General features: G+C 40.8%; 1 protein-coding gene across 3 annotated transcripts in view; it reads left to right on the plus strand.

The window, feature by feature from the left end:
• The window catches only part of CRHR2 (corticotropin releasing hormone receptor 2), a 156,419-nt gene that overhangs the window by 101,199 nt on the left and 36,583 nt on the right, over window positions 1–18,637 (plus strand). For all 3 annotated transcript variants that reach the window (XM_030490839.1, XM_030490848.1, XM_030490857.1), the window contains 3 exons: window positions 6,780–6,897; window positions 11,235–11,388; window positions 13,714–13,774. In XM_030490839.1, the coding sequence (XP_030346699.1) occupies window positions 6,780–6,897; window positions 11,235–11,388; window positions 13,714–13,774 (333 nt within the window). The remainder of the gene's footprint in view (window positions 1–6,779; window positions 6,898–11,234; window positions 11,389–13,713; window positions 13,775–18,637) is intronic.

Here is an 18,637-nt window from a genome sequence, read left to right on the forward strand (position 1 = left end):
TTCTCAAATCAAATAAAGAGGTCATTATGTGTAATTTCCCACCATACACCTGGCTTTTGATTTAATAATTAGGAAAGCCAAAGAGAAGTATGTTTGCTTTCACCTTAATTACTTGTTTGTGTCTAACCTGCTGCAGAGAGCTGAAGCTAATGCTTTTGTGGGGCACTCTTGTGTGTGCCATGAGTGCTCCCAGATCATCTTATCTGGTTTTGTCCAACACAGAGACATACTCTGGGACTCTCAACTCACTGGAACAGACACATTTTCCTGTACCATTGTCCCCAGATACCTGTAAATATAGAACAAGGTACTTCATAACATAGTCTGTGAAAATATGCTGTCACTTGCTACACTCTTCTATCCAAAGCCTCACATCATTACTCTTGAAGCAAGTCACTGTACTAATAATCGTGTCTTTGCTGCTGCATGGATCGCCATCCCCTGCCTTCACTGTGATAGCAGACTGAAGGACCTTGCTAGCACACCATCACTCAAACACTGGCATGCTGCCTCCAGGCTTCTCTCTGGTGGGCCTTGTTTTATCCCTTTCCCTTTGAATTCTAGTTTAAAGCTCTTTCAATTAGCTTTGTGCTCATTGTGCACAATGAACTCCTGTGCAAAGACCCTTTTCCCCTTTTGAGACCCTGTCTGTTGCCGGAAGGCCTGATGTCATGTAAACCCATGACAAAACCCACAAAATTGTACTGGTGACACCAGGTTGGGAACCAGCTTATTCCTGTTTCTTCCCTCACCATTCATGCAACTGAAAGGATCAAGTAGAACACTACTTGTGCTCCTGCTCCCTTAACCAGTTGTCAGGGACATGAGGACACCTCTGCCCAAACCAGGCAGAGTGGCACTGCAGCAGGGGTCTTGTGCAGCAGTCCCTCAGTGGAAACTCTTGCCCTGTTAGAAGCAGAGGTCTGGAGAGCACTCAATAGCAGGCAAAGCACTGGTTCTTAAGAAAACATGAGGAGCCAATAAACCCTTTCGCTTATAGAACCAAGATGCTCCCACTGGAAGTATCTTTTCTCCCTGCAAGTCAGAAACTGTAAGTCCTTCTTTTCTCACCTTTTCAAGGAAATTATTTTCCTTCTGCCCATTCCTTCACTCAGTGTAACATGCACAGCTTGCATATGCCTGTCTTGCACTACTTGCTGTATTTCAGAGGGATATTTCAGGCCCAAAACCTGCTGTCAGGCACATCCAGAAGTGAAATGACTGCATGAGCTGTGGTACTTCAGGACACACTACCAACCACTCCTCCCAGCTTGCTCCCACAGCCCATAGGACTAGCACTTTCCTGCTGTCCAATTCCATGCTCTTTCTATCCCTCCTCCCTGCAATTCCCAAGGGACAGGAGGGAGCGTAGTTGTAAGGAAATGCATCCTCATCCAGCCCTTTGGAAGGGACAGACAAGCAGAGAAGAGGAACCAGCATAGACAAATGACCCCAGGGAATGTAAACCACAAAGGAGTTCAGTGACTCCTGTGAGGACTTGGATCCACCAACAGGGTGATTTAATGTGATTATATGTGGTCTATGAATCAGGAATATTTTAAAATCCCTGACTGCCAGAAGCAAAGAGGCAAGAGCAAGGAACAACTAAAAGTCTACATTCCCTGTTGCCAGTACTGTTTTCCAGACTGTCCTTTACTGACTAGCACTGGGGACTGAGTCACAGCCTACATGGCTCATTGGTCTGACTGAATATGGAAGTTCTTATGTCTTTGTGTTGTGGCCTCAGTCTTTAAGTCTGTTCTGGCTGAACTGCTACAACCTCTTTTCTTATTCCTTCCATCACTGGACCCATGCACCAGGGAAGAGTTAGTAGAAGAGTCCAGCCAGGGCCTTGACCAACACTTTTGTCTGAAAAAGATCAGGGCAGGAAGCAAATACAGGAAAAGGCTCTTTAATGGAAGCCCAGAGCTGCATTCCATGGTGTCTTGTGATGTGCAAGCCTTCAGGCTCTCTGGGATGATGACTTGTGCTGCTGTTCTTGGAAGCTGGGCTACGCTTGCACCATTTAATCCACATCAAGGGTTGTAAAACAAGTGAAAATGGCCTAAACAGTGTTACCTGACAAAAGATGAATATGATACCTTCTATCATCTGATCTTTTAGTCTAGGGGACTTCATATGGCTCTGTAACTTACAGTGTCTTCCTAGCGATGCTGTAATTGTGTCTGAAGTAACAGTTCAGCACCTGGTCCCCTCATCTCCCATTTTTGCCCTCTCTCACATGACTCTGCCCTCTTGAGAGGTAGCTCCCTGCTGACTGCTCTCTCATTTTTCTGATGTTGTCACTGCCACACTCTCCGAATTGTGGTATCTCCCTACAAAAGTAAGAATAACACATTTCTTAGCTTCTGAGTTGTGAGAGAATACATTCATATCAATCACTGTGGCTCTAGGAAAGCTCAACTCACTAACTTATAATAGAGCTCAATGTGTTCCAAATTCTACCTCCTGCCAGTTCCAATGTGATGCGAATTCCATTTCATTGCTGCCTGTGAGGGCAGTTATTGCTGTTTCTAGAACACAGATTTGCTTATTTTTTCACTCCACAGAGTGAAGCCAATAATTCATCAAGGAGAAAGGAACTGTGGAGCTCATTGTCATAGAAGACTGTTATGAGTTTTAAAAAAGGGACAGGTCATTTTCACAAATAACAGGAGTACTGAAATTTAAAGTAAGGCTTATCAATTTAAGCTAGCTTCCATCTGCCTGGAGAGGAGTGAGTATGACAAGATTGGCTTTGTCCTTTCACCAAACATTAGCTGTGCTGGAGATCTTCTGTTACTCACTAGCTTTGTCACCCACTTTGGAACATGTCCTTCATTCACTGTCCACCTCAGACTCCAGGCTGGTTACACAGATAGACTTTATGCACAGGGTAATTTCCTGAGCCCAGCAGAACAGTCTCATGTGAACAGTACATGAAGTGAAGGGACCCTCATCTCAGTCAGTACTCCCCTAGATGCTTTGCCCTTGCTAAATTACAGTAATAACATTCACCAGTAATGCCTGTAGATGAGAACAGCTTTTTCAGGTGGCTGGGAAGAGATCTTTCCCTTGTTACATCAATTGACTTAGCTGCAGTCCTCCACTGCTGTGCCCTGCAGCCTCCACACTATATTAATCCTGCTGTTCCTCCCTCTCTGCTAGGAACCTGACACAGTTATTTCTCAAGCTTTTCCTGCCCTTGGCTATGAATTGCATTACTGCCACAGTGATTTCTGTGCTAGTAGTGCTTAGGAGACAGAAACAAACAGAAACCATGCGCTTTGGGCTCTCTACAAACAAAACCAAGCTTAGTCTCCAGTTGGGACTTTACTAAAAGAAAAGGAAAGGGAAAACAGAAAACCACAAACCAGCAACCCTCTCCACTCCCCAAAAGTTAAAACCATTCTGTGCCTGGGGTCACATCACTGCCTGAGCCATTGAGAAACCCTACAGCAGCACTTTCAGATGTGTTTCTCAGCCTGACTATACCAGTGTTTCCGTTAAAACCCTAACTGCTATTAACACCAGCAGAGTAGTGGCCCAAACATCACAAAAATAAATCCTGCCCCTCACCTGTTTGTGCTGCTTTGCCAAGGCAGCAATGTGGTGGGGAATGCGGCTAGGGAGAGACTGCAGCCGGGAAAGCAAATGCTTGCTCCACAACTCTGTTACCCCCAAAGACAAGAAGCTTTTTAGCAGGTGAAAGCATCTACTTACCCTCCATGCCACACACAGAGTGTCTCAGAAGGAGAATGAGGCCATAGTAGAAGATTACTGGTAGTCAAAGAATGGCTGTTGCTAAAGGTAGTGGAACTTGGGAGCCGCCTGTCCCTGTTCATGTTCAAAGCATTATTTGACAAGGCTTCAGGCTTCATTTTAGTAAATTCCAGCTGCTGGCCACATTTATACTTTAGTTAATTTTACACAAGCAGCACATCTTCCATCAGCAAGGAGAATTTTGATCATAATTATCTGTGTAGCCTGGGAGTTCCCAACACAGACCAGACCCTCTTGCTCCGGGTCCTGAACAGACATCACTAAAAGTTTGCCTCTGTCTCAAGCTTCTTGCAATCCAAACAAAAGCCAGTGGCTAGATGCAGATTGATGGGCAAAGACAACAAAACAGTATGAATGAAGAAGTAATATGAAGGGCAAAGATCATGCAGCCAGTAGATGCTGCATGTGTCTTTATATTCCAAGCACAGGATGACTAGGATCTTACTTGGAGGAAAAGCTCTTTTTATGAACTGAACCAAAACCATGTTTGTTTGATCCTATTTGCTGCTGTGGCCAGTTCAATGTTCTGCTGTAAATCTTGTGGGAACAAGGTTTCCTCCAGCCAGATTTAGTGATGTTCCAGCATATGGGATGATTAAACTACATCTAAATGGAGGCGGGCAGCAAGGATTTTTTTCCCCACTCCTTTATCTTCTCACTGTCAAGAAATACATTCAGGTGGCAAATGTGTTGGATCTGTTTTGTTGTTAGAGCTCTCAGAAGCAATTAATTTCATGTTAGTAACTAGACTTTGACCTGAATTTCCTCAGTTTCTAGTCCCCTGTCTCCCTCTCCCAATAGAAACAGTGTTTCAAACTCCTTCCTTAATCTGCTAATCCTTAACCTAAAAGGAGTGAATAAAACATGTAGATGAAGAGCAGCCGCAGGACATTTATGGGCAGGAGATCAACAGAGAACAGACCTTAATAGCGTGTTTCAGAGTCTGCCTAGAGCCAGCTGAGTTCCTGGGGTTCAGCAGAAAAGGCTGTAGGTGTTGGTTGCCTTGTTTCTTTGAAAGACTAACAGTGAACCTTTACCTTTTGTTAGAAGTGAAATTTTGAAAGTGAGACATGTCTCTGACATGTTCCCTGGTCACAAAGGTCACACTGAGAGCAACACTTTTCATCTTTGTGGCTTAAATAAAAGGGAATGGATCTGAGCAGCTGGAGATGTGTTTTCCAAATTGATTCCAGTCATGAGTCACTGTGATTCTGAAAACCAAGTTCCAGTTTCATACCTGGTGCTGGGGTTGTTAAACTCAGAGGTTATTTTAGCATTGACTTAGTAGGGTTATACCTCTGAGCATCTTTCTGTAAGTTGCAGTGTCTCTTATGTGGGAGGTCTTCTACTTGTTTTGGGATTTTTTTGCTGAATTGCTGTGAAGTGTTTTGAGATATTTGCGAGGCTGAAGGACATAACAGAATTGCTTCTGGCCCTAAGACTGACTAATCAAGTCCTAGGAAGAGGGCAATAAGTGTTTTATCAGCAAAGTAGTGTTTACTGTTAAGAAGGCTGGTTTGATTGTCATGCAAAACACCTGAGGCAACAGCAAAGTCGGTTGCTGGGTTGTACCTTCTCTTTTTGCTGTCACTGGAACAAGCTGCAGTCAGTTACAGCTGAGCATGTTTGAGAACACCATTTTCTATGTTTGCTTCATGTTATTTGATGGCTTAATTTGCAAGGAGACTGATAATGGCAAATGCAGAATGCTAACCCGATGATCCCGGAAAACGCACTGTCTGTTTGAACCCCTGTGGAAGTGATTTTAATAGCTGGAATGTTTTAGCTGAGAAAAGATCATTCAGTTGAAGACTCTAACTGCAAAACTGCAGCTTGGCACTTTTCTTCTTTTACCATTTCACAAAGAATGAGAAGACGAATGATTTTGTTTTAAATGACTGGATCTGTAATGAGTAACTTTCTGTCTGGCTTCACTGATACTTTGGTCGCTGGCATCAGCACCATGCACTGGCTGCCTCCTGGAGCTTTTTTCAGCAGCAAGCACTATGTAAGATGTCCCATCTTTTGTTTTAAAGCAGTGTGTCCCAACTTACTGTAGCTCATATTTTATGTTGTGTTCATATTTTAAATTGCATCTGAATGGGGGCTGGGAAAGAACTAAAACCAGACATGGATATTTTCTGGTGAAGGAGAATATGCAGTTCTACCTTATTTAAGAAAGCTTGGTACAGCCAACTAAGCCCTGGACTGAAAAACAGGCAGTCCATGCTTTGCTATTGCATTAATGGGTCTGAAAACTTTGAAGTTCATGTAGGCAAACCTATTCCAGAGACTGTCCACATGTAAATTATTCCGTTTTGGCACTCCAGTGCAGATATTTTTCACCAAATCTCCTTTGTGAACAGTGCAACGGAATCCAATCCAGTCTGGTTGTTTAGGGACTTATTAGTTCTAGTTGCTCTAGGGATGGAGCAGAGAGGACCAGAAATGATAACCAAGGATGAAATGACCATTTGAATATTTGAGTCTTTCCTGTTTCATTTGATTGAATTGATTATTGTCAATGGGAGCTCCTCATGTTATCAAGAAAAATTGTTATACATGATTTTTTTGCAAAAGTGATGCTGTGGTTTTTGGAAGAAAGGTATAGAGCAAGGAGAAGCAGCACAGATTTGGGCATTGTCCTGTTGCTGTTTTATATTTATGTCATTTATTTGTGTTGTGACTACACTGCAAAATCCAAGTTTTAGCTTTGGCACTGGCTATGCAATTTATCCTGAGAGCCAGAGAATGGCACCAGACCCAGATATGCTTGCTGGTAAAGATGTAACTGCAGACAGCCTCAAACACTGTTATTGATGACTCATTGGACAGATGAACCTCCTGTCTCATAGCATAATAGAAGTTGTGGAGGGGGATAAACCATGAGGAATTTTGCAAGTGAACAGAATTAGCTTGTTCATTTTATATAGTCATTAATGTGTATGTGTATATATTCACTATATGTGTTGATTTAAATGTATTTCCCTGTTTAGGAGTATCAGATGCCTGCGGAATATTATCCACTGGAACTTGATCACCACATTCATCCTGAGGAATGTGATGTGGTTTCTGCTTCAAATGATAGATCACAACATACATGAAAGCAATGAAGTAAGTGCTTGGAGGTAGCATGTCTGCCATGTAGTTTGAGAACTGGCAGGGATGCTGAATTTGTTAAACTGATAGAAATATTACAAAGGACACCTATCAATATGCTCAGACTGGCTTTCATGTAATTAAAAGAAAAAGGGGGTGGGGGGAAGAAAATTAGGCTTAGATTTGCTAAATTTTCATTTGTTTCCTCATTACTGAATATCAAAGGGTGGGTGGTTGCTTGGTTGTTTTTTTTAACAAAAATCCCTCCCCAAAGTGGGATCTCTTATCTTCATTGACCATAGATACTTTCCAAATTTATGTACTGTAAGACACAGTATTGTTCAAGACTCTAAATTGGGTGTTTCTTGAACATTTTTGTCAGAGCATCTTGCAGTGATGTGCACCTGTGTAGGGCAAAGCATTAATGCCAGAGGGCAACATCTCCATGAGCAGAAATAATTGATCTGGCTCCGAGTCAGCTACTTTGTCTAATGACAGTGGGCACCCTACTGCTTAGAGTCAGTGGGACTGCCAAGAAAATAAGAAATAGAGCCTGAAACAGTCCAATTTTTGCTTGTTGATATCTTTGAAGTTTTGGTGGTTTTTTTTACAAAATTCCATTTTTATGCTTATCCCTTCTTTGCTTTTGTGCTGGTCATGAGGATGCAGTTCTGTGATATGGGCTGCATCCAGCAGGAACTCCCTGTCACTGAAAGGGATCGCTCATTCCTCCAGAGATCCAAATGCTTCACTCCAGCTCCTGCTGGCTTTTTTGTGTTAGCTCTGTTCCTTTTCTTCATCCCTTTGGAGCTGAATCCTTGGAGGCTGAACTCACTAAACTTATGGAGAACTAACCTAGCTGACAAAAAAGCAAGGAGGACTTTTCTGCTTGCATAGCTGTATAAGTCAGCTTTCTGATGTGCGATTGAGAGTCAGAGACAGTTCAAGAGACCAGACAGATCCACTCAATAAAAAATTAGAAGGTTGAAGGCGGCAAGAAGTGGTGTGTCTATTTTGCATGGCATTGAGTATTCTAGAGAAACTGAGCATGTCACTATGCTCCCATTTCTCTTACTCTCCATGTTATTTCTTGTTCACTCAAGTAACTCCCAATTGCAAATGCTTGTCTAAGTAAGGACACTGAATCAGTCCCTGTGCAAGTACTGTAATGCCTTTCGCTGTTTAGTCTCCCAGTAGCCCCAGTAATACAAGGATTTTGGTGTGGATTAAAAGCATCCACTCCAAAAGAAAAAGCATTTTTTCTTTATTTTCTTGGGGAATAAACCTACATTTCCTTGGCAAGTAGTCTCTTTTGACAGTCCCTTGGCAGGGTTTTTTACTGTTCCATTTCCCTTATAATGTTGTTATAGTGCAGTATTCTCCTTTTAGGGCTACCTGCTGATGACAACCTTCATAACCAAGAAGAAAGTGCACTACAAACATCATACATGCACACCCATACACACACACACCCCCTTCATGCTCTCTGTCTTTGGAAAGCAGGTGGATTAAAGTGCCTAGAGATTATGAGCTGGATCCGTAGATGATATCGGTCATGGCTCCACTCGTGTAGGAACTGGTCCTGCAGAAATTGAAAACCACCCCAGGAGCCTGGATATTCATTCATTTTAATGTCAGCTGGGCACTTGTCATCCTTGGTTAATTTTTCAATTTTGACACCTGAACTTTAATCCCACACTTCGGGAAAACAAATAGAAAAGTCATTAGTACCCAGATAAAGAAGAAGTCTATGCATAACTCTGTATTATTATTCAATCAGATGCTCCTTTGAGAAGGTGTAGCTTCTATTAATTCATTGTTCGCTTTGTCTGTGTTTCTGACATTTTCAGACCACAGAAATGGTGGTATATGAGCTTTATTGTTGACAGTTTTATGCAGCGTGATTAACTCTCATGACAATACTGCGAATCTTAATACAATTTTTTTACAGTTATTTAGAAAAAACCCCACAGTTACAGTCAGGCACTCAAATGCCATGACCACAAAGTGCCAAGAAAAATATAAACCTGCAAATATAAAAGGACAGATCCTCACAAGCGTCAGTTTTCATTAACACATCTTTTCTCTGCAGAACACTGCAGTCATTTTGGGAAGGTGCTTTATAAAAGCTTTGTGATAAATTTGTTATGTTCTTGTTGTGGTTTAAGTCAGAATCAAAATAACACCACCAAAATCAGTGGGAGAAACATCATTTATGCTAGATGTGATTTATGCTAGATATGATCTCTTCTGTGCTGATCAGTGGAGATTAAATAATGTAGTTACAGAAGCACCAAGGACTCAATGTGGAAATATTTTGCATGAAGTTACAGTGCTTATGGTAATAAATCAAGAAGGGGAATTGCTGAAGATATCTGGAGCAATGCTGGATACATGTGGGGATCAAGAATCCTTGGTGAAATAAATGAGAAGGTATAAATTAATGAGTTCTGCTAATTTGGTTTATTATTCAATAATAATAAATCCATAATTCCAAATGGAATTGCTCAAAATCCATTTTATTCTGGTTTCCTATGGAAACGATGCAGAGGGAGATCTCACCACCATTATGTGTATTTTCCTATGTTTGTCCCAGAATCTTCCCAATCCACTGGCCAATTCCACTCAGTTCTGACATAGGAACAACAGGCTCAGATATAATTAGTTCTTACAATTCTTGTAACAATGGGCAGCTGTGGAGAGGACAAAAACTGTGTAAGTGTTGCAAATGAGGGAGAGAAGGGAACAAGAGTCTAGACATTATAACAGAGAATTTATATGAAATTGAGGCTTCAGGGAAAAATTTAATTCATGCTCATACCTTCAAAAATTGACCCTGAGACTTAGAGTCTTTGGAAATGTAGTCTTACCAGTTTGGGGGTCAATCAGGAATGGAGCCAAAATATTTGTTTGGTGTTAGCCAAAAACAGGGGTGTTTTTTGATTGTGGTTTTACTGTCCTTTGCTCAAAGCTGAAAGAAGAAAAAAAAAGAAAAAGAAAAGAAAAATTTAATTTGGTTTAAACAAAATTTTGAAAAACAAATTTCATCTTCTGAGGTTTTTTTTTTGTTTGTTTGTTTAAATCCTATTTTAAAGATGAAGCCAAACTAAATTTCAAATCTTAATGAAATAATACAGAAATGAAAGCGTTAACACATCCAAAAGATTTCTTCTGTTTATTTCAGCTCCATAAACAGAAGCGATCACAACTTGTGAATGGGCTATCAATTTGTAACTGTGTTTCTTGTCCAGTAAATTCTTAGTCCACAGAATTGTCCTGGGTTTGATAGTGCATCTGCTGCTTTGTTGACTGCCTAGAGATCATCAATACCTCATGCATATGAAGTCCAAAATAAAATTAACTGAGGGTCAAAAGTTTCAAATACTTTAGTAGAGTTAATTAAAAGGTTGGAGAATGGTGAGACCAAAATGGCATCAATGATACCAGCTAACATAGGTAATTAATGTCATGCTTCAGGGAATATGCTGAATAACTGCTTGGTCAGAAATAAATTTCCCCAGACTTCTGTGTGTAGCAGTATGGAAATTACCACCAGCAGTTACTTGTGATTTATTGATGTGATGTTACCATCTGCCTCTCTACAGCTATTTGTGTATTCCACAGCTGTGCTCTCACTGCACACAGCCATTAGGAGAAAATGCCTTTACTGATACACTGAGCCTCACCAAAAGTTCCTTCTGAAGTTACAGCAAAATTCAGAGGTGATGTGTATAGTGATGTGATTCACAGACTGAAGCACTAATGGCAGGAATAGAGGGGATGAAGCAGCTGATAAAAGCATATCTTTAACTTAAAATATCTTTTTCCTAAATGTCAGTGGTGCTCCTTCCCTTCAGTGGAAATGAGGGAAGACTGTGACATTAACTTCTATCTTATATTTTCTTTGAATTGCTCGGCAGGTGGGTTATACTGCCTAAGATATGCTTAGACTCTTACGTCATCTCTGGATACAACCCTAGGCCATGGCTGCACCTCTCTGAAAGATCATCTGTAGTTAAATGGCCTGCCTCCTCCTGTCTTCTTCCTAAAAAGCTGCTTCTTAAACTGCTTGCAACCTTCTGGTGTGGATGTGCCGTCAGGCACATTAACTTTCCAGACATGCTTAGGTACAGGATATCCTGCATGTTGTAGTCAAAGCCAAGCCTCAGCAAAGTCACAGACATAGCTGTGAGTGTCCGACGGCACTGAAGATATTGTGATTCCAAATAACCAGTATAAATCTGCACCCTGTGAATGAATTCTACCATGATTTTTAAGGGAATAGCAATATACAGAATCTTCTAAATGTTCTCACTATGATTTTAAAATCTTCTATTGTGTTTCCTTTCCAGCCCTGGTGTCGATGTATTACCACTGTCTACAATTATTTTGTGGTGACCAACTTTTTCTGGATGTTTGTGGAAGGCTGCTACTTACACACTGCTATAGTGATGACTTACTCCACAGATAAGCTGCGGAAATGGGTCTTTCTCTTCATAGGATGGTGTAAGTGACTTGTGAGTTTAAAATGGTGTTACATGGTACCTGGCATTAAAGTGATAAAGACAAGAGCAGCAAGAATAAACTTTTAAAATCCCACTGTGGTGAAATGTGACATTCAGACCTAATTTTGCCAGAACAACATGAGATCAGATTTAGTGCTTCACTAAGCTAATAGGTATTGCTGAATTTATCTTCTTCATTTAGGTCCTCAGGCATCCGTTGTCAAGGAAAGAAAGAGAACTCTGATGTTTAGCATTTTGTGAATGCAACAGTTCATCCACATCCCTTTCACTTTGATCAGCAAAGCAGTGATCACAGCGCAGCATGAGACAGAAAAGTACTGTCTGTGCCCTGTGGACCACTCAGTCTCAAGAGACACTTCTAAGTGAGGAGCTGACTAGAAGAGAAGCCTAATTATGTTCCAGTCAAACTTCACAGCTGTCTTTTGGACTGCTGAGGGATTTGTTCCTAGAAAACAGCCTTTAACAGAATCACGTGTCATCTTTGTACAATCCTTGTGGCTACTCAAAGACAGAAAAAAAGCTCATTGCATGCCCTGTTACTTCAGTTCTACTGTGTCAGCCTGGGCCAGAGCAAAGGCTGCTCTTTTTCCCTAGCCGCATCAACATAACCTGCATCATCCTGCTGTCTGCTGAAATAGATGTAGGGCTTGCAGTGGATGCAGGCTGAATGTAAGTCATCAGTGCCTTCTCATCATGAATGCAGTAAAACACATACTGGGCTGCACTACAAATGTGACCAGAAGATTGAGATTTCTACTGAGGTTTGATGAGGCTGCCTTTGGAATACTGTGGCCAGGTTTGGGTCTCTTAGGTCAAAAGGGATATGGAAAAATGACATCATCCAGTAGAAGACTGTCAGTATGATCAGGGATCTAGAGGACATGACCTGCGAAGTGAGGCTGAAGGAGCTGAGCTTGTTTAATCAGGCAAAGAGGAAGTTAAGGAGGGATCTGTTAGGTACCAAGAATGATTTGAAAGATAACTACAAGATGATGGAGCCAAATTCTTCTTGGTAATAGCAGCTGTTATAAGAAGGGAGAATGGCCACAAATTGCAGGCTGGGAGGTTCCAACTGGATGTTAAGAAAATAGAAAATTTACCAAAAGCTAATACAACACTGGAACAGATGACTTACGAGCTGTGGAATCTCTGACCCTGGAGGTATTGAAAATTCGGCAAGGCTAAGCCCTGGCTGAGGTGGGCTGGTGTTGATAGTTCTTTGAGCAGGAGATTGGAGTGGATACATTCAGAGGTCTTTCCAAACAACATGTCCATGTCTTGAACTTGGCCAGGAGAGGTTTTGCAAGACAAGCCCTGGGTGGGCAGCTTTTTTGCTTGAATGCAAAATCTGAGGTCAAACAGACCTAGTGAATTTGGCAGTTCTTTTCTGTTGAAGGAAGAAACATGGGAAAAAGTCACAAATATTTTCTTTTCTGAAAACAGAATGCTATTTTGTTCAGAAATGCCTCCTCCTCTCAGAACTGAGCAGAAGTAGTTGAATTGCAGTTCTGAAGGCAGAAATAATTTTAAAACAAAGTATGTCATTCAATCCAGAATCAAATAGGAGGAAAGCGGAGTTGTAGTAGAAAGAAAATGTTTATGTGGGGAATCGATGAAATTTTTTTCCAGTATTTTTCAGTTTTCTCACCAAACTCGAAAATGCTGTTCACACAGCACTCACAGACCCCCTGGGTTTCTGATTGCTAATATAGGAGTGGTGTGAGATGAATATACCTTTCCTCTCACCTTTTTGGGTGCTTTTTGGCTCTGCTTTGCCTTCCCATACACAATCCTTTTTAGTCATCATCATTCTCAAATCCTGCTTCATAGGGAAGACTCAACTCAAAAAAATGTTGGAAATTTTGAAAATGTGCTTCATCCAGTGATACAAATGAGTTTACAAGCTTCTTGCAGCCTGGGAAATAAATAACCTGGGAAATAACCACTCATCTCAAAGTACTGTCTTTAAGGTTTTGCTATATCAACTGTAAGAAAATGAAAGGGATCGCAGTTGCCTTAAACTCAGCCAGAATTATTCTGATATCTGACACAGGTATACATATGGTGCTTGTTAATATTTTTATTAACTGTTCTTACTGCTACTAGAAGTTGAGATGATCTTTTTTATTTATAAGAGGTCTTAGCAATTGTGATGTCTCAAGGATACCAAGGTAGGATCACTTGCATTTAGAGTCTTCAAGTGCATTAACCAAGACTCTCCTCACACAAATCTCAAACTACTTTGGTACCATCCATCCATACATCCATATAAACATGATTAACTCCTGATTTTTTGCTCCTGCAGGTATTCCTTGCCCAATCATCATTGCCTGGGCCATTGGCAAGCTATATTATGAAAATGAACAGTAAGTGATGTTAACATTTGTGTTTATGTGCCTCTCTAAATAAATTAAGGAATGCCTACAGGCTGAACTGGTAATTTAGAAATGAGGCTGATTGATAGGAAAGAGGAAAGGTCAAATCACCTCCATTCAAGCCCAGACCATCTCAAATTTCAAAGCACTACTTGAGTCAACTCCTGAAAATACCTTTCCCAAATATCCTTATCCAAGCCCTGAAGCTATCATTTTATAGCGCTATACATGATTTACAGGCAGAGTAATCTCCTTCAATGGGAATTTTGCTTGAATAAGACCTTGATAAAAACTACAGTTGAGTGCTTGAGGATTTAGCCTTCTGGGTGTATAGAATTTAGTTGACAGTCTGCCAAGAATAATCTTATGGCTGGAATTTTCACATTTCTGTTTCTGGCTTTTCCAGTTGGAAGCAGTTAGTGCATGACATTGAAAAATATGGGAGATAAACAGGCATCTGTGTTTTGGGAATGTTTTCCTCAAACATTGATACTGGTCAGATGTACTTTTCAAGTATAAGCTCAGCTTCTACTTTTCAAATAGTTAGTGTTTGGATCAATGTCTGTTGTCTGTTACAGCTCCCTTCTCTAATCTTAAAAAAAACCCAACCTTTTCTCTATGAACCTGTTTTTCAAATGACCACACTGTTTGTCTGTCTATAGCACATCTGATTAAATGTAAGCATCTACCTTGTAGGTGTCTGTATCTTCACTAGTCTGCTGTGTCTTATAATCAATGATGGTCAGTCAAAACAGTAAATGCAGTCTGGGGTGCATTTCATCTCATCTGGAAGGAGATGTCCAAAGTAGGTTGGATGGATTAGACTTACATGCACTATTTATTTCTCCTGACTGTAAGGGAGATGGATAGGATAATGGGCTGAGCTTTGGCCATCTGTACTATAGGTAGGAGAGGAATTTTATTTTGCACTACTAAGTTCCTCTTCTCTGATCCACACAAACTTTTGAACCCTTGATCAATCTTTCTTCTGTAGCTTTGAAGGTGAAAATCTGATTCCCAGGAGTTATTCATGTTGGTAATCAGAGAGGCTTCCCTTCACTGAGGGAAAAGTTTTGCGTGATTCCATCCCTCGCTATAGTAATCATGCAGGAGAATTCATACCATAGTTTCAAAATGACCAGGAAAACTTCAGTTGGAACTTGTTCCGTGGGTGTCCAAGTCAATCAGGACTGGGAGATTGACTTGGCCTCACCAGATCACCAGATTTCCCTGATTTCTGAGCTCACAGACCTTCTTGTTTCTGGATGGGTAAAGGATCACAACATTATGGGTCTCCTTCATGGTCAGGTTCCATGTAGTTTTTACCTTGCACAAGCCACAGCAGCATGGCAGCTGTCTCATTGTGCTGAAGAAGGACTTCAGAACTCAAGAGCTAGAGCTGTTTTAAGCTGAATTAGCTTAAACAGCACAAACCAAAATAACTAAGACTTGTGTCTTGAAAACCGGAAAGGCAAAACACCACATGCTTTAATAATGGCAATGCACATTAAACATTCCCATTGTGAATGAGTTCAACACCAGGGTTTGAACACCTGATTTTGGAAGACTGCTCATCAATCCTAAAAGAAATAACGGAGAGTAGGACCCCTGATAGAAACATGCCATAGCATCTGTGACCACACTGCACATAAGACGGCCAGATGGAGAAACCACTACAGCATCTGTACCAGTGCCTTCTTTCACCATCTTTGTGTACTTGCAGAGTGAATGTGACGGGATCTCACCTTGGTGTATCATAGATATGAAGAAAGACATGGTATGTTTATATAGGTACATGTGCTGCCTCTCACCAGCAAAGGTGTAGCTGGCCCAGACCCTGCACAACAAAAGCGGGATACAAAATACAATCATCAGGGCGAGAAAGACAAAATTATTCTATTTGGTATGCAGAATATCTAGGCTGTTCATGTTGAATTTCTAGGCTCAAGTGCATGTCCTTGGGTGGATTATCAAATAGAGCTTCTGCTTTTAAGTCCATGTCATAGACAGACCCATGCACTCTTGATTCATACACATTGTTTGCCTCATATGCTTACTGATATTCCCACTAACTCTAGTAACCAGGTTACTCTTGATAGATTCAGACAATTAGCCCTGATGTTTTGGGATGTTTTCACCTTTCTGTCTTTAATGCTGACATCTGCCTTGGAGTGAAATCTTCACATACATCCTCACTGCATATCAATCATAGCGGCTCTAAATGTATTGTGCATTGAGAAAGTCCTTTTGGCTTCACTAGTGTCATTCCTTTGGTCTAGCATATGCACTTAGACAGACAGGCAGAGCTCTTTTAAATGAAGACCTGATAAGGGCATTAAGCTGTTAGGGAAAGGCTATTAAATGAATTCTGCTTTTCACATTTGTAGTAATATCATATGCAGGGGAGACTCAGTAAAGTAAATGAACCGAAGCAAAACAAGAAATTAAGAACTTGTTGCGGGCCTGTCAATTGTCATTCAGTCATCTTCTTGAGCATTAGAGCATGTGATAATTCAGAGAGCCCCTGCTCACTGCCTCCTGGCCTGAGGAAAGGACCAGATTCTGCTAAACAGTCAAACTGAAGCACATGTAAGAATACAACTCTGGTACATGTGTGTGAGGTGTTCATGTTTGTGTATTTAACTTACGTAACAGCCTGTTCTCCTCTTCAGTCCATCAGCCATTGGGACAGTTTAGACTAAAGTTTGGGGCATTTACAAAACCCTTTCTCTGTGCTGGGATGATATAGAAATCATGCTTTTAATTTGAATTCTTTAAGAGTGTGCAAATATAGACAAATGAGAGAAAACTGAGCCCTGGTTTTGAGAAGTAATAGCTCAGGATACTGGAGAATCTCTCATGTGAGGAGAGGCTGAGAGGGTTGGGAGTGTTCAGCCTGGAGAGGAGAAGGCTCAGGGGTAGTCTTATCAATTTTATAAATAACTTACAGGAGGGTATGAAGAGGGTATGAAGAAGCCAGACTCTTCTCAGTGGTGCCCAGTGACAGGACAAACAGGTGGTGGCACAAACTGAAACACTTGAAATTCCATCTGAACATCAAGAAACACCTTTTTACTGTGAGGGTGGAAGAGGTTGCCCAGGGAACTTGTGGGGTCTTTATCCTTGGAAGTCCTCCAAAGCCAACTGTGCGCAGCTCTGAGCAACCTGCTTCAGCTGACTCTTGGAGCAAGGGGGTGGACTAGGCAATCTCCAGAGGTCCTGCCAACCTTAGCTGTTCTGTGAAAACATGCTGCTCTCCCCAGGCAGCCTATCTTTATGCTCATTTATCTTGACCACTGTGGAAATCATGTGTCTAATCATGAGGTTAGACCTAGCAAAGTGGACACATGCAGAAAACATACGCTCTCCTACAGCTTCCAAGACTGTTTGAATATCCAAATGGACAGCCCAAAATGCAGGACAAAATGGGAAACTCCTTCATCTGAGTATGCATTTCAAGTGTAACTTAAGTTGTTTGGAGGTTGAACTGGGGTTCTAGTTATAGTAGTTTTAAAACTCAAAATAGTACCACAGGAAGAATGTTTAGAAACTGCTTCAATCAGCTTCTTAATATTTTTCATTTTCGTTCTTTAACTAGAGACCATGTTCTGCATAGTGAGGCAAATACAGTCAGTACTGTGGCAAATATCTTCTCTAGGGTTTTGCAGCTCTTTAGCAAAATCTGACAACTCTGAAAAAACAGTACTGTTAAGTCTCAATTAAAAACACACACAAATTGTTAAGAATTATTGTAGTAATTTCATTGATGGACAGTTGGTAAGGGGAAGAACATTAGTAAAAGATCTAATTAACAGTAACGATAAAACCAGTGATGGTTTTATATAAAGAAGTATCCAAGAACCATGAAGAATATTAATTAATGCTATTCAGTAGGAGTGTGTTTACGTATCTAAATCTAATCAGAACTGTCTTCCTAATTGTCCTCTTCAATATTCAGAGAGTGTTTGTTTATTCTTTCAGAGGTAAAAAAGAGAGAAAGAAAAAAGCCTTTATTTTACACGGGTTGAATTAAAATTCTGATTCACTATGTAATTTTCAGTGGGTTTTGGTTTTAAAGAAATGTTCAGGGCTGATTTCATTGCAGAAATAATGTCTTCTGTTGGATTTAAAGTATGAGTTAAGATGACAGGCAGAAAATTTTGCAGTATCTCAACTAAGGTCCCAGTTTGAACAGTTAGACTGTAAATATGGAATACAGCTAATCAAATGCAGATATCTGTAATGTCAGTGGCAAATATCGGTCCTCTGACCCTTACCTGATTTAACGGGTATATTAGAAATGTTTAGATTACAATGTAACAGATCTGTTTTATAGCCTAATGAAATGAACACCATCCTAGAAAAGCTGCCTTTTTTTTCTCCACTAACTACAAAAGGAATCTGGAGCATCAAGGTCCTCAGTAGATAACTGTTGTAGAAGTCTACCTTTGGCCACAACCTTGTTTCTTCAGATTGTGTGTTCATACACATGATGCTTCACTCAATGCAACTTTGGTCTGATACTGGGCATCAGATAATAAATGTCAGCATTTTGCTCTTCAATATTGTCTTACAGTTAAGCAATATTTAAATTCCAAAGAGCAGTGAGCAGCCTTTGCCCTGGAACATCATGTGTGCTCTCACAGCTCAGTTCCAAATTCTATGCTGACTTTTTCTAGGCCACTAATTCTGCCACATGCCTCAGTCTGCTTCTTATTAGTCCCTCTGATAGATTCCACTGCTAGAACAGCCAGCTTCCCAGAAACTTCTCGTCTAATAGCTCTTGGTTCTCTGCATTTCAGGCACTATATAATAGTTCTCCCAAAATGCCCTTCAACAGCCTCTCTCAAATGT

This window comes from Strigops habroptila, chromosome 1, assembly GCF_004027225.2.
Source record: "Strigops habroptila isolate Jane chromosome 1, bStrHab1.2.pri, whole genome shotgun sequence".
Taxonomy (NCBI): Eukaryota; Metazoa; Chordata; class Aves; order Psittaciformes; family Psittacidae; genus Strigops; species Strigops habroptila.